This window comes from Ornithorhynchus anatinus, chromosome 19, assembly GCF_004115215.2.
Source record: "Ornithorhynchus anatinus isolate Pmale09 chromosome 19, mOrnAna1.pri.v4, whole genome shotgun sequence".
NCBI lineage: Eukaryota > Metazoa > Chordata > Mammalia > Monotremata > Ornithorhynchidae > Ornithorhynchus > Ornithorhynchus anatinus.
In genome coordinates, this window is record NC_041746.1 from 31,779,871 (window position 1) to 31,797,486 (window position 17,616).

General features: G+C 38.2%; 1 protein-coding gene across 2 annotated transcripts in view; it reads right to left on the reverse strand.

Annotated features, from left to right (window-relative positions):
* The window catches only part of ASCC3 (activating signal cointegrator 1 complex subunit 3), a 263,001-nt gene that overhangs the window by 147,342 nt on the left and 98,043 nt on the right, over nt 1-17,616 (reverse strand). For both annotated transcript variants that reach the window (XM_029046904.2, XM_029046905.2), the window contains exons 12-13: nt 7,632-7,808; nt 5,015-5,086 (exon numbers count right to left, since the gene is read on the reverse strand). In XM_029046904.2, coding sequence (XP_028902737.1) covers nt 5,015-5,086; nt 7,632-7,808 — 249 coding nt within the window. The remainder of the gene's footprint in view (nt 1-5,014; nt 5,087-7,631; nt 7,809-17,616) is intronic.

The window sequence follows — 17,616 nt, forward strand, 5'->3', positions numbered from 1 at the left end:
AAGAGTTTAACTGTGGGCACTAAAAGCTATCACACCTCATTCTTCAACAGAAAGATGACATTTCATAATATGCTTTAATAGTACTTGGAATTTGTACATCACTTTTTATTTTCTCCAAGGACTTTTACATTACTTATCATTTTTGAACTAGCCACATTCCTAGAAGATAGGGAGAGGCATGAGTTTTTATCCCAATTTTAGAAATGGGGAAATTAAGATCCAGAGCAGTTATTAACAGAGGTACAGAGGGGTTTATGAGATAATTTACATGTACATAAATTTGATTATATATATATATATAGTATATGTACTATAGTAGTTCTACATATATAGCATATAGTAGTTATACAAAACTAGACTCTCTAATTTTTGTATTTCAGTGGTAACTGTTTTGATCTATATTTGGAAAAAAATCTATCAGACAATGCTTAGCATAAAACAAAAGTTGTGAAAACCATCCCTGCCCTGCTCCCCACCAAACCCTCAATTTAAAAACTAAGCCCTTTCATATTGGGAAAATGGGGCTATTTTATGAAGGGATGCCCCCCAAACTGAAAGCAGTATTGCTTAGTGGAAAGATTAGTGACCTGGAAGTCAGAGGACCTCTAATCCCAACTCGGTCACCTGTCCGTCGTGGGACCATGGGCAGGTCACTTAATTTCTCTGTGCATCTGTTTCCTCAACTGTAAAATGGGGACTCAATACCTGTTGTTCCTCTTTCTTAGGCTGTGATTCCCACATGGGACAGGGAGTATGTCTGGCCTACCCTAGCACTTAGAACAGTGCTTGACATATAGTAAGTCTTTACCAAATACCATAATTATCATTACGAGGCAATCTTTACTCAGTGATCAGGCTATACAGAATATCATGATTTTTGAACCAGTATATCATTTCTATTCCTAATCATTATAATAAAGTTTGCAGAACTGGGAGAATCTCAGTTGGGCTAAGCCATCCATTATTTTCCCTTTCCACATGTTACACAGGAGGGGATGTGCTACAGGAATGATGAAGCTGCAGTTGCATTTGGTAATGCAAAGAGAAGCTTACAAATGAGACGTCTCATTAGTTGGAGCAGATGGATCAAAATTAAAGGCTGAATCGCCAACTTTTAATTTCCCAGTAGCCAGAAAGAGCTTGAAGTCTTGCAGAGTATGACTGTTGAAAAATCAACATGAAAAGATTTTCTCCATCTGTCATAACACATGCCTGTGTTGAATACAACCACCTCCTACTGCTTGTAATACTTTAAAAGACAAAAATGCACATAGAGATGATTAAGGCACATGAACATACTACTTCAACTGAGTACCACACTTTTGCTCATCCTATTAGAATGAACTAACAGGGCTTCTGACAGAGTTAAGGGTAAATTATCCCTTTCTCTAACTTACCTCAAGTTGGTTTATATGTTACCTTTAAGAATAGAAGACATTACACAGCCTGGAAAGTAGTTCCTGGACATCCAAATGTGGACAACTCTTATTCAGTAGAGTTTCCTTCTTGTGGGCAAGGAACACGTCTCGTGCTTCTGATGATTGTTCCCAAGTATATTGCATTTTGGGTGTGCTCAATACTTAACCACCACCACCACCAGTTGGGAAATACTACCTTGCATCAAAGAACATGATGGTTGATACCACTGAAAATGGACTTCCAAAAGAGTGCAGAATGGAAGAAGCCATTCTGAGTGCAAATTGAGTAGATCATGCTTGCTACCCTCTTCAGAAAACGATCCAGGGATCACTACAAATACTTTTTTTCAGACTACGAGTCTCCCCTTATGCAGAAGAGATTAAAAAAAAATTCCCTCGAAAAATGTTAGGTTAAACATTTGAGCACTGATGTCCTCACCCTGTTCAGAAAATCTCCAACTCAGACCCAAAGAAGGGAGAGAATCTTATCTTCTCCCTCAGACCTCTTATGCTTACTATCAAAAACTGAAATCTTTACACCAATGAAATAAAGAAGCAAAGGCTACGGGATGAAGGATTAATCAAGGACTGCTAGCCTTGCTGAAACAGGTATCTGATCTAACTTTCAAATTACAGGTGGAGTGTTGAGTGAAAGCATGTGCTGTGATCCAAGGAACCACTTTACAAATTTCAGCTCTGCACACATTACGAAGACAGTCCGTCAAGATGAGCTGCCATTGGCCCAGCCCAATGAATATTGCATGCCAGGGAATTTGGCCCTTTAACTTGAAAATCCTTGCTAAGACAGAGCAATCCATTTCAGACATCTCAGAACAGAGAAGGACAGCCCTATGACTATCTTTCTAAAGCTACAAATGATGGAGGTGACAAAGGAAGGGGGCGGAGGGGGAATTATATCTGAATTTTCCATCCCTAATTAAAAAACTTGTAAAACTCTGCTTTTTCCAGGGCAGATGGGGATGGGGCAAAGAAATCAGGAACAACAATCTTAGAACTGCCTTAGTCACATTAGCCCTAATGATGTGGTCTTGTGGACTTGGCAGTGTGATTCACTGCTTGGAGAAAATCCTATATTCTTATGCCACCGGAAGTTGTGAAAATATGAGCAGGTTTAAGAAGGGTTGTGCATTCCTATTGCTTCTGCTAGGAGAAAACCCATTCTATATCTCAAGGCAAGGATTTTATCAAAAAATCCTCATGATCCATCCAAGTCCATCTCTGAACATTGGGGTTTTCAACAGGGCAGCTGTACAATGAATGGCTCCTCCGATTATCCAGTTCCTACTATCAAAGGTAGAATACTAATCTGATCTAATAATGTTCTCAGGACAATAGCATGAGTACTTACAGTATTATTTAAGTATCATAGGGCATTGCATTAGGGCTTGAGACAGTATAGCATGAAGAATTGAGGCATTCTGGGCCCAAAATGAACTTATACTCCCTTGAGATATCATACGTGGCAACGAATATAGAGATGACAAAATAAAAATTATCCAATGTACAATTGAATACATGCAGAACATGAATAAATATAAATGTATAGGTTCTTGAAATGGCAGGAAGACTTGTACAGCTTGTCGTGCTGGGGACTAAAATGGGGAAGACTGCTGGAAGAGATTGTTGCCACTACTGTGGACAGAATATTGGACTGGATGGAGGACTGTCCAAATCAGTAAAGGCATACCTACTATTCTAACTCCAAACACTAAACAAGAATCCATTTCATCTCCTTAATCATTTCCTATCACTCAACAAGTTAACGTCCTTGAAGTCAAGGGCAAATCTAGTATCATCAAAATATAGTTAATAAGATCCTTCCAGCACATGGCACTGCACATGGTACTCTGCTGAAAATGTTTCATTGCAATGAAACAGAAATTCTTGCCCATGAGAAATTTACAATACAAACGAAAAGAAAAATATTTTAGAACTATTTAAGGTAAGTTTATTGAGGGGGAGGTTTTGAGAATTATTTGGGGGATTTTTTTTGCTGCCCTATTTGCTCTTGTCTTAGGGTGATTTTAGAGGGTGAAGGAAAAAGAGGAATGAGTAAATAGTAAGAAGAAATGAAAGAGGAGTAGAGGGAGAAATGAATGGGAGATGACAACTGAATGGGAAGGAATAGATGGAATTAAGGACATGTGGAGAAAAAAGTAAGGGAGGGAGGAAGAAAGGAAGGACCCAGGAGAAAAAGTGGCTTGAGGCGAAATAATGGGTCTGATAACACTAGATACAAAATTTTAAAAATTCACTATTCTAGATTTTCACTTCCAGATATTTCTCTCCCACATAAGCTATCAAAATACCCTATCATAGCTATCCCTAAATAGGGCTATCAAAGTAAATCAAACATCCCTAACTTCATAAAAGCTTAATGTAAATTACTCGGAATCCAGTATACACTAGAAATATTGTTCAATTGATAAAGAATAGGGAAGCACTGGACGATAAAGTCTATAAAGGGGATAAAGTTCATTAATAGGTAAAAGATCAGCTAAAATATCCGTAACTCATTGTGGAAAAAGAAAACAACACTCTTAAGTCTACTGAGCTCTTGTTCAGAAATGAAATATTTAGAAACTGAGTTGAAAGATTCTGTCGGCTTGAGATTGTTACATTAAAAAGGTTCAGTGCCCCTGCTGACCACACCAAGCCCCCAATCACATCTTAAAACAATATGCCCACTTTTTTGACATTGAGTTATTTATCCTGGATTTGGTCACTGTTTTGAACTACAGATCTATATCTACACACGAAGGTATAGGTTCACAGGGTATTAGCCCTTTCGCTAGCTTTCCTTTGTAATTTTCTTCAGAACACCAAGATGTTTTCCTAAAAACTGCATACCATGACAAACAGAAAAGGTGATGGGTAAGCCGGGCAAAGACTATGAATTTATCTTGCAAAGAAACAAGAAGATAGAAACATGAAAGACAATAGGATGAGACAGCTGCACTGGGGCTAGACATGAGTTAGAGGGATTCTCCTTCAGTTACAACTATAAAAAAATCTGAAGTTCCATAGACATCGAGAGTAAACACGTCTCTGTTTCAATGTTGTTGTTTTGAATTGGTTAGCCTCATTAACTTTTTTTGCCCAATGTTGCTGCCCTGACCCTAGTTATAAAAATCCTGACAATCTTTAAATAAGCCCTTTACATCAGAGAGACAATACTATGCTTCCTTATTTGAAACTGTTAGTGAAATAATCTTAAGTCTGAATTTGAGTTTTTATTAAAATTAAAGAGAACATTCTACAACATAGCAGTTCCTTACTCTCCCATCATTTTCTCCCCTTACTTTAATTAGCACTTCCATTTGCCAGAAGTCTTTGGAGGTAATAGCAAAATCCTAGCAAAATAAAATCAAACAAATATTCAGTGTGGGTAACTCTTTACGTATCAAAAGGTTCCCATTTATCCCAGTGAAAAATCACTTTTTCTGCAGATAAGTCAAAAATATAATTTCTAAATCAGCATCTTGAAACACAAAAATAAAGACTTCATAAATGAAGAGGACACATCATCCAATTAAAGCTGCTTCTCATGCTAGTTTATAACAAATTAAACATACCTGGTGTCCAGCTGTGATTTGCTTCAAAACATTTTCATAACATACTTCATCCATATTATTCAGCTGTTGAACCTGATTGGTAGAAAATTTCAAAGATCAGCTGGAGATAACTACATGCCTCCTAACCATGATTTCTTGCAATTCTGTCTTTCCAAGTCTTCAATTACATGTGAATTCAGATTTGAAAATAAAAGCCTATTGCATTTAATTATAAAACAACATCTACAACTCCTATTCACTTAAGAGATAATATTTCTATCAACCTGATCTCTGAGGAGTTCAGAAAATCCTCAGAATCTCTTTGTAAGCTACCATCAGGAAGCAGGTATTTTTATTTCCTTTTTTATGGTTGAGGAAATGGAGACAGAGAGAATGTTCCATGCCATAGTAGATGAGGGGGTCTCTTGCCACCCGATGCCGTATTTCTCTGAAGATAAATCTGTGCCTAGCTTTAAACTTTAGTTTTATAATCACAAATACTGTTGCTGTCCTCTTTGGTTTTATGTCCTATGAGAACATTTCCATCAGACAGTGAAAATCCTTATGGCACTGTGACCTGAGAAGTTTGGAGTCTATAAATGACCTCAAATTCACAATTTTTGGAAGGGGAGTGGAATAAATGCCTGGAGAAATCCATAAGGTGAAGAATATAACAAGTAAAATCATCCGATATGTAGGGTTAGAAAGAGTTTCATTTGAGAAGTATTGGCATCTTTAGTTTCCAATTATGCCCTTTTTCAGTTTTCAGAAAAATTAATGAATTTTGTATTTTGCAACAAACAACACATGATTGTCCCAACTTTGGTTGTAATTATCTCAAAAGTCCTTAATTCAATTAGGGAAAATTTTGTTAATTATGATATTGAATAAGCACTTATTATATTCTGAGCACTGTGCTAGGATAGATAAAAGATATGATCTGACAAACCGTCATACATAAGGACCATAAACTAAGATAGGAAAAGGAAATATCTCCATTTTACAGATGAGGAAACTGAAGGACAGCAGGCTAGTAGCAGATTTGAGATTAAAACCCAGGTCTCCTGATTCCCAGTCCCCTGCTCAATTAACTGGACTGCACTATTCCCCCAAAAGACCTGTCACTATAATACAAGGACATGGCAGACTGCTATAACAGGATAATTCAAAACTAGTCAAGTGAACTGGTTATTTTCAATAACGTATCAGTAAACTAAGCTAAATTTCCGAAATATGCTCTCAGCAAAGCACATCATTTACATTTTTTTCCAATTATGAATTGTTATGCTTACTAGAAAAAAATCTGATCATATATAAGAACCAGGATTAGATTGCCAGCACAATGGAGAGTGAGTCTTTTTAGAAGAATGACCTTGATTTTCCCATATATTTGAAGAGCAAAACTTCAAGGCTGAGAAGCAATGAACACTTGCAAAACCCTCGCTGCTTACTCCACTTTGTCACACTTTCTTCTACGTGGCTGAATGTACAGACACTTCTGAATAAAGCTATTATTCCTTACAATATCAAGCCCCAAATATTTTGAATATGAACTAATTAGCTTTCTATTTTTCTCTGGAAAGACTGAAAATAAAGAAGACAAGTATATGAAACCATCATCATCTGTAAGCTACATTTTTCCAGTAGTCACTTGCTTTCACTTTTACTACAAAGCTCATTACAAAATTAGTAAGAAATTAGATCTTTGCCTAATGGCACACTATAGTCAAGTGAATATTAAGAAATGACTGAAGGCAACAGAAAATATTATTGAAAGGCACTTGAAACAATTAATGAAGGTTAAAATATGCACATGATAATAACGACCATATGGTAAATGATCCTTTGGAGTATAGACATGAAACGGCTCCCCACGGTTCTAAGTTACCTTCCTTCTCTGCAGTACAGATGGATTAATTACTAAATGCAGTGAGTCATATTTTGGGGGTGGTTTAGTTTGTATTTTTTGTATATCAATGTACAGTGAAAATGGAAGCTTCTGGTTGCAGATGAAATCATTTAAAAATTCAGAAAATTAATATGCCAGAGCCTACTACTTAGCACACTGGTCATAAAAAAGAAGTCCACTCTATCTGGCTTTCCATCAGCAATTAGAGACTGGTATTTCTAAATGCTATTACAGCCCAACACTGGAAAGCATTTCTATCTTTTTAAAAAATCCAACTACGTGGGATTCCTTGAAAGCTTTCTGTGCCGCATTACACAGCCGGGGTCCCTTAAAGTTACGTATTTTTACAACAATTTTACTCAATTTCTTATTCTGTCTCATTTATATTTTCATGTGAAAATGTATCTCTTGACATCCTACTTTGAAGACTCAAACTAAACCTACTCATGTTTCTTATTCAATATGTATTATTTAATATAGCGGTGGCTGGTGAGTTTTAAAGATGACTACTGGAAGTGTGATTTTTATCAATGTGGGCAGGGTTGTTGAAATAAAGTCACTTAGAGCTGGGCATATTCTCAACAGCTGGGAGAGGTGGGATGAAATCCTGCCTTGGGCATAGGGTGAACTAAGTGACCTCAAGGTCATCTTCAGCCTTATGCTCTATAACTAGCCTTTTGCTCCATGTCCAAGCATAAAATATTCAATGTTTTTACCATTTATACCTACCTTATTTGTAGTCTTAATCCCAAGAAACGTCTGGCCAAGAGGTACAGGTCGAAAACGTCCATCGAAGTAGAAAAGGCCAATGTAGGGATTCACGTGCAAAAATGTGGCAACATCGAGGTAGTTGGGCAATGTAGCGGAAAGACCTAAAATCCTGATCATGCTTTGGGTAGATTCAACCTGAGTTACAGAAAAAAACAAGGTAAATAGCAGGAAGTAAATCTGAGTTTTAAATGAGGCTTCATAAACAAAAAAGGCTGATGGGCCTTATATCAATCAATGAATGGTATTTATTGAGCACTTACAACATGCAAAGCACTGCACTAAGCTCTTGGTAAAGTACAGTACAATAGAGTTGGAACCCACGATCACTGCCCACAGGGAGCTTACAGTTCAGGGCAGGAGATAAACATTAAAATGGAAGGATTTTAAAAGGAAGATCTGAATACAAGGAAAGCATATCATCTTTTGTAAAAGTTTTTGTCTCAAGCTGAGTATGTACATAATAGTTTTACATTATAAAAATCGTTTTCATCTGTTCTTTCATCAGGAGACTTTTAAAGCTCAAATCTGTTATTTTAAACACAAGATATTGAATAACAAAAACTGAATTCTTCTGAAGAGTTTTATGTCTAATAGTTCTGAGGATGTTAAATTGATTTTAGCCATAAAAACTTGACTTGAGCACCTAAAAGCTTCTAATAAAATTTCTATAGTAAAAAGCTCAAACTTTCTTCATATCACTGATAAACACAGTTCTGGGTGACTGCATTTTGGATCACATTTGAGGAGTGAGGGACCATTCTTTCAACAATGCAAGACTGTCTGGACTTGGAAAAATGTAGACTTATTAGCATGTGCACACGCACATGGTGTTTGGTGCAGTGAAGACTACAGCACGCGTTTTCTTCAATGCAGGGTTTTGTTGGAACACAACCCTCATACTATAGGAGAACTATATAGTTTCTCTAAATTTTACTGTGTGCTAACCAAAGAAAGCCCTCTCCACTCCAGATACAAAGATCAGAGCTGTCTGGGGACTGAATTTTTAAAACAAATATTACTTGCATCATTTGCGTACGATACTTTTTGTTCTTTATTTCTGGACACTTAAATTTGAAAAACTGAGTTTTCGTAGCTGCTCATTACTTCATTGAACATTGCTGAGGAGCTAATTAGGACATGAAAAGGCAAAGAAATAGAATTTCGATAACTAAAAGTAATGTCTTCTATCCCAATTAACAAGCAAAATCAAATAAACTGAAGACATAATATAGACATGGCTATGTCTAAACAGTACTTTTTGAAGATTTCCAGGTGCCAAAAAGCTCTCTTGGCATTTGAAATGATTTTGGAGTTCTTGACAGGAAAGAGCCATCGATGATAATCACTCATTATGTATATGTACTAGAGTGGATTTTTCTTAAAAGAAAATCAACACCGTGTGTGGACTGACAGCAACACCTGTATTGACGTTAAAGAACGTTTACCAATGAATTTGTCTACTTTGTTTCTTTGCTCTGCTAGTGTTCCCAGTTGGTCTCAAAAATTCTTCTATGTGCTTTGATGTCTGGTGTGCTGTGTGTGTGTAGGAGCTGTTACTTGATAAATACCATCTTAAAAATGATGACTTTCCTTTACAAACTCAGCATGAGCAGCCAACACAGGTGCCAGCACTTGGGAGTGCCAGGCCACTGTTTGTTCATTCATTCATTCAATCATATTTATTGAGTGCTTACTGTGTGCAGAGCACTGTACTAAGCACTTGCTCCATGGGTACCAGGTTTCGGTGTGAAAGACCCACCACTTTTTGGCTTAACTCCAAACTTTTCTCACTACAAGTCTCTGTTCAGACCTTAGAGCCAATAAACAGGCTGGAAGGTCCAAATTCGGGTTTTCTACTTACTACTTCTCTGAAGCTTGCCATCCCCTAGTCCACTTACCTCATTCTAGAACCATACCATAGCACTCAAGTGGAAAAGATGGCATCTACGCAGGCCAGCAAATTAAAAATGAACTCAAAGCTTATTTTCCCATTGTTGGGTCCTGGTCCAAAACTATGCTCTGTGGTTATCCTGCCTCTCCCTCTTGAGCAGGTCCCCACAGTCCACCCTTGGGTTCCAGAAGGAAAAGCTTGGTTTTGAGATAAAAGTCCTAACAGTCCATCACAGCTGGGAAGAAGTAATGCCCACAATCAAGCACTTTCTTCACCTGGTCAGTCCATTTTCTTAAAAAAAAAAAAAAGCATAACATTTCCATGTGCATAGGGTGGCAATGGCCTCCCTCTGAATGCCAACATTCAATCAACGGTATTTATTGAGCACCTAATATATGCAGAGCACTGTACTATGCAATTGAGAGAGTACAGTATAACAGATTTAGCAGACATGTTCCCTGCCCATATTGAACTTACAGTCTATATTCAACAGGGTTTGTCAGGCAGCCCATATCATCAGTTAGCACAAAGCAACCCTATCTCCAGGTCTGCCTGGTGACCAATATGGATACGTATTATGGTATGGTCGAATGTTTACGGTATCTGAATAGCATCACCAAAATGATTATTATAGTATTTGTCAGTGTTTACTATGTGCCAAGCACTGTGTTAAGTCCTGGTGTAGATTCAATATAAATCACGTCACACAGTCTCTGTCCCACACAGGGCTCACAGTCTAAGGGGGAACAAGTATTTAATCCCATTTTACAGTTGAGGAAACTAAGGCACAGGTCACCCCAGCAGGCAAGCTGGGATTAGAACCCAGGACTCTTGACTCCCGATCTAGTGCTTTTACCACTAAGCCATGCTACTTCTAAAAGAGAGGTATGAAATTTTAAATATGTTTCTGTTTAATGGTACATTTCAAAGAAGCCCAGAAATACCATTTGGGAATATTAACCATCATGCACTTATAAACCTACAAAATGATTAGGGCTCTAAGAAAACATTATCTAAATAGTTAAATTGATATTCCAAGTGCACAGACATCTTAGAACTTGGCAGCATTTAGCTATGCCATTCTTGTAAATGTAGCAATTCACTTGTGTTTATGAAATTTGGCATATATACTAATTTATTGTTAAGTGAAGACTGAATAGAAATTTCTCAAAATCAAGGTTGAAAAAATAACCAGTAAGCACTTGTGACAATATTTTTCTCAATATAAGTAATATTTTTAAAAAGAATCTGAAAGGGAAAAATGTGAAAAATTAGTGACAATGATTTTCAATGCTGTGCTGAAAAATGCAAAACACATGTCCACTGCATTTCAATAATTTTAATTACAGTCCAATCTTGTTTCTATCCACCTGAATTTTTGCAAATTTTTGAGCAAATCATTTGACACACTGAAAAGATATTCAATTGGTATATTAGTTTAAAATTAAACTGCTGTCAACTTCCCCTCTCCTCCCTACTCAGCACCACCTAATCTTTACCCGTAAAACAAATAATCTGTTTTTCCACCCTCCAGTAACATTTTTTTAAAATCCTAAACCTATCTCTGTAAACAGTCCTTTATCAGAGAGGCTAGTTTCACTCATTGCTGTGATGTTGACCCCATTAACTGCTCACTTCGCAAGGTAATGACTTGCTATCATTACCAAGTAACATCCTGCTGTTCTATGTTGTGATAGTTGTTTTTTTATATATTTGTTTTTTATTTGTTATTCCACTGCCAGATCGAAGTTCACCAGATGTGATCCAATAATGAGCCAGTTTGGAGGTTGGTGAGAGGCGGGCTATAAGTGCATTATCTGTCATTCCTTCTCCATTCGGGGTAAGCAGAGTTCTCCTACACAGTGCTGTACTGCTGTTCGGGAAGTTGTAGAACACTATTACTGCTTCCTCAGCAACAGAAAGACCATTATCCTGAGCCACCTACTTTCACAGGATTTAGGGGGCAGAGGGTTAGGGTCCGATGTGAGGGTGGGGGAGAGAAGGTGGGGGGTGTTTCTGTTTAGCCAGAACCTTACATTCTCTGGTAGAATCTGTCCCTATGCTTGGAATATGTAGTCTAAACCTCATCTCAGGAACATGCCTCTCTTAAAGTAATGACTTTGCTACTTCTCTTTCATGGGACACAGAGGTTCTCTAACTAGAATAAAGTACAACACCACAAAGAATAAGATTCTTCTCCCTTGAGGACCTTAAATCACCAACAGCAACAAATGAAGGTTCAAACTCTTATGGAACATTCAAAGGATAACCAATATCAAGCAAAGGTGTGTAGTCTACTGGAAAGAGCACAGGCCTGGGAGTCGGAGGAACTGAGTTCTAGTCCCGGCTCTGCTGCTTGCCTGTTGTGTCACCTTGGGCAAGTCACAACTTCTCTGCCTCAGTTTTCTCAACTTTAAAATGGGGATTCATTTTCCATTCTCCTTCGTTGGAGATTATGAGCCCCATGTGGGACAGGAACTGTCGACCTGATTAGAACAGTACTTAGCACATAGTAAGTGCTTAATAAATAGTACATTTTTAAAAAGTGAAAAATAATAAGACCTGTAGGTAGGGCAATAGCTACTTTGTCTTAAAACAGCTTCTAAATGATAATTTTTTAAAATTAATTTAGGTTATCACATGTACCAATATGAGGTAAAAGGGTATTAAATAAGTCTTTGGAAATGATGAAATCTTAAATAATTGCCTGATCCATGTCATATGAAATATTAAAACTAATTTGGATAAAAAATGTACAGTACTAGGAAGATATTGCACTAGAACACTAATCATAGTCATGGAGATACCGAAGCAATTTTTGCTGTCTTGATTCTGACATCGATAAAACATCAAAAGAGCATACTGAGTAACTACAACAAACTTAGGGGCTTGGCTTTAAAATTTGCGGGCCTCTCTTTACAATAACTACAAAATAAAAATTCTGTGCTATTAAAGATTATCTTTTTTTCATATCACAGTAAATCTGCGGGGAAATGAAACTGGATAAATGCAGTCTTAGCCTAACAGCAGTACGTCTGGAGGAATGGCCATATAACAATCATTTTAGAGAAAAAAAATAATTGGAGGGAAATCCTTGTTGACGAATGGAGAAAGGAGAACACTAGATTTTACTGTCCTCCTCTTGTGAACAAAACAGTAACTTTTCTTTCTTAAATTAAAAAAGTTTATATTATTGAAAAAAGTATTATTTATATTATACAACTCTTTTTCTGCATTGTCATTTCACCAGAATTTCAGCTGGACTTAAAAGCACAATAAAATTTTCAATGGTGATATTTCAGTTTATTTCCTGCCTTGGACATTTCATTCTCTTGCTTGTCAAGCAGAGATTATTGAGAATTATCAAGTTGACATTTAGTTGATATTTATTTCTGCTGTTTGGTTCATGATTTCTTTACCTATTTGTTACCAGGCACTCAATTTCCCGTCAATATTTAAATTCAAAGAAATAACTGCAGGGCACAATGAGGTTGTTGCTATCAAGATTAAAAAATTCTAAACTCAGAACCTGAATTTGCTTTTAATCGTGCCAATAAAATTTGTCTTGACATCTGAGGATGGCTTGGAGTTAAATTCGCTGATAAAAAATTAAATTTCTGGCCACAATTGCCATTTTTTCCCTTGAGAGGAATATTATAATTTGAAGGTTATTATTTGAACTTTACATGATTATGCATTTTTAGAGGTTCTGTGCCCTCTTGGACCAGATGTGACTGCCACTAGTGGCAATTTCATCATTCCCTTTTTGATACAATGGGACAAACGGTTCAAAACATAGGCAAAAATATGAGGACCCACATCTTAAGTTGGTTGACCTGACCTATTTCTCCCCATGGATATTAGCATTGATATTCTATTCATGAGAAACCTATAGAACCCAAACCCTTCTGACTCCCAGACCCATACTCTATCCACTAGGCCACACTCCTAATTAAAAGCCCTATGCAAATTGGTGGGAAACCTATAGAACCCAAACCCTTCTGACTCCCAGACCCATACTCTATCCACTAGGCCACACTCCTAATTAAAAGCCCTATGCAAATTGGTGGCTCAGGATTTAGGTTGTTCAATTGCTCCTATAGACTGTAAATTACTCTGTTGAATTGTACTCTCCCACACACTTAGTAAAGTGGTTTTGCATACAGTATCTGCTCAGTAAATACCACTGATTAATGAGGCAGCAGTGCCATTCAACAACAACATGTGGTGTCTGAGTAGGCTGCCTTAGGAATACATTACTTCCCCCAAAAGGAGAAAGGTATCCCAAAAGATATCCCAAAACTATCTCATCAAACCCAAACCTGCTGGCCTCATGGAAAGTATCTTACAGTCCAAGGCATCATATTAGAACATGAAAGCTACAGTTGTAAAGTCTGAAGAGGATAATAGCTGGAGGTGGTGTGTATGTTGCAGGGGAAGGAGGGAGGGTACAAGGGATAATAAGGAGGCTGGTGTAATAGTCTAGTTGAAAGATAACCTGAGCTTGTACCAGGATGATCACTCAAGAGGAAGGGGAAGAGGAACATGGCTTAGCAGAAAGAGCATGGGCTTTGGAGTCAGAGGACGTGGGTTCTAATCCCAGTTCCTCTTGTCTGCTGTGTGACCTTGGGCAAGCCACTTAACCTCTCTGTGCCTCAGTTACCTCATCTGTAAAATGGGGATTAAGACTGTGAGCCCCACGTGGGACAACCTGATTACCTTTTCTGAGAAGCAGTGTGGCACAATGGAAAGAGCACGGGCTTGGGAGTCAGAGGTCTTGGGTTCTAGTCCCAGTTCCGCCACTTGTCAGCTGTGTGACTTTGGGCAATTCACTTAACTTCTCTGTGCCTCAGTTCCCTCATCTGTAAAATGTGGATTAAGACTGTGAGCCCCATGTGGAACAATCTGATTACCTTGTATCCCTCCCAGTTCTTAGAATAGTGCTTGGCACATAGTAAGCATACCACCACCACCACCACCACCACCACCATCATCATCTATGAGGTATTCAGGAGAAGCTGGTAAGATTTAGCTACTGATAAAAGATGGAGGTTCAAGGAAATCAGGAGTCAAAGACAGCACCAAGGTTATGAACATCTGGGTCAGAAAAGATAGTCATTATTGCTAACTGTGTTGAAAAAGATGAGAAGCAGCATAGCCAAGTGGATAGAGCACCAGCCCGGGAGTCAGAATGACCTAGATTCTAATCCCAGCTCCACCACTTCTCTGCTGTGTGACCTTGGGCAAGTCACTTCACTTCTCTATGCCTCAGTTACCTCACCTGCAAAATGGAGATTAAGACTGTGAGCCCCATGAGGGACATGGACTGTGTCCAACCTGATTACTCTGTATTTACCCCAGCGCATAGAACAATGTCTGGCACAGAGTAAACACTTCAAATTCCATTATTTAAAAAAAGACAAGGAATAGGTTTAGGAAAGAAGATGAACAATTCAGTTTTAGCTATGTAATTTTATAGTGCTTGTGGGACAGCTATGTGAAGAACGGAGAGGAAGGGGTGGATCAGGTGGACTATTTATTTGGGGTCCTTAAAACCTATAAATTAAGGGTTTATTTTGAATCGGGGAGTCATTGTAACTTCCCGAGAAACATTGCTGAGGAATGTACGGAAATGATTGAGTTGGGATTATTATAACAATTCATTTTTAATGAGAGTAGAAAGGCCAGTAAAGAAAATTTTATAGTATCCAGATGTGAAGTGTGTTAGGACATGGGTAAAGACTATGGGAAAAGAAAAGGAGGCACCAGGAAACAGTGGTCAAAAAGGCTGGCAGCTCTTGGTGATGGATGGGATGGGGATGGTGAAGAGGATTTCTGGCCAGCCTTTTCAGTTCCTGGTGCAAGCTGTGTCAAATCATTGTGGCCTAGTGGAAAGAGCACAAGCTGGGGAATCAAAATCAGTCAGTTAATCGTATTTATTGAGTGCTTACTGTGTGTAGAGCACTATACCATTATATTTGGGGGAGTATAGTATAGCAATAAACAGGCATATTCCCTGCCCACATCCAGCTTACTGGGTTCTAATGCCGGCTCTACCACTTGATAGCTGTGTGACTTTGAGCAAGTCACTTAACTTTTCTGTCCCTCTGTTTTGTCATCCGTGAAAAGGGGATCCAATACCTGTTCTCCTTCCCACTTAGACTGTGAGACTCAAGAGGGATGGGGATTGTGTCTAATCCAATTATCCTGCACCTATTCCAGTGCTTAGTATTGTGCTTGGCACATAGGAGTGTTTAACAAATACCACAATTATTATTATTGGTGCTCAATACTGCACATAAAAGGTCAACAGCTGGTAGTTTCATGGCCAATCATTTTAGAAGTATTGGAATGAGGTCAGCTGTGCTAGGGCAACCTCCAATGCAAGGACCTAGGAGCTCTAGAACCTTATTGCTTATCATAGACTAGTTGGCAACTGCTCAGGTACTCCATTTCCACTGAGAATAACCAAGACAAAAATCTTTCTATCCTGCAGCCTTGCTTGCCAAATGGTGGAATGGACTTTGTGGTGGTCTGATTAGCAGCCAAGAGGTGGCTAAAACGATGTGCTTTATTGACCCTGTTTGATGGAAAAGAAATGCCTCTGCTGTTTTGACCAGTACCTGGCCTGACTGCTCTATCAGAGGCTCAGCGTGAAAGCCTGGGTAAACTGCCAGCTGGGGTGGGCAGACTAGCGGGGGGGGGGGGGGGGGGGGGGGCGAGGGGAGGGGTGTCGGGGGGTGGTGAGGGGGAGAAGCAGGGATCTACAGACAGATGCAGTGCAGTAGGGACCCCTAACCAAGTAGCATGCTATGTTCAGTGGAGGGTATTCGCCTTCAACTCCCAGACAACTTTGGGTCTGACACTGTCTCCAAGATTTTTTCAACCACATTTTGCACATGATCATGAACATGACAGGAAAGATGGTAGTGAGAAGGTGATGTAAAAATCACACTTTCTCCTCAAATGTTGATCTGTATGTGAAGAGGGAGGTGGAGAAAAGTGGGTAAGGGGAGAGGATGAAAGGAGGAATAGCATTTTGCATTTTCATAAAATGCATACTTTTGGAAGTGAAGAAAGAATGCCATTGAAACACTTCTGTGTTACATAATCAGACTGTATCCAAACTGAAGAGAAGGCTTAGAAGTCTGCTGTTTTTCAGAACAACATAGTGTGAGGCATTACCTCAGGTTGAAAATGCCCCAGGACATAAAAACATTTGGCTCAACTCTCTATCAGTCTTGATTCACTTTCACCAACTGAAGTGGGAAGAAGATGACCTGAGGAGGTTAAAATGTGAGGTGAAAGAGTGCAGAAATTTGCCAAGGAAAGGATCCCAAAAACCAAGGATCGAACTCTATTTTTCCTAAGAAAAGTCATGCTTTAAATCTAATAAATCAAAAAAAATTATGGAAAGCATCACAACTATCATCTCTTTCTCAGCAGGCCTACTGAGACTAAAGAATCTTTTAAGAATTTTCAGAGCATTATTCCCACCTAAATAGTTAATAGCATATGCAAAAAGTCAAAAATGAATACTCTGTCCTCTAGATTTTCATGTTCTTCTAAAAATGATTTTCATTCAGGGGCCATACACTGGAATGTGATATTTCATAAATTTTTACATCCTCTGTAATATAGTCATTTGCTGATGGATAAAGCCCAGGATTGGTATACGAGATTTCGTTACAATTGTAAAGCATATGGTAAGAATCCAATTAATATCATAACATCAAAAAAAAAATGAAGAGCAACTAACATGAAATTCATTGTATAAAAGCAATTGTGTTTCTCAAATGTTCAGAATGCATCTGTTACTAGGCAACCAGCTGGTTGGGCAAATCTATAAATGAGTTTAATTCCGATACCACCAAATCTGGAGGTCTCAAAGATTATGATTTTGCCTTCCTCTCCCCAGTCAACAGTGTTTTAAAAAACCTTAATAGTTCTTTGGAATTGAATGAAGAATATAATGTATTTATCCTCCTCCATCTTTCATTGCACTAAAAGCCACAGGATTTTTTTTCTTTCAGTATGTTAGCATCAGGCCCA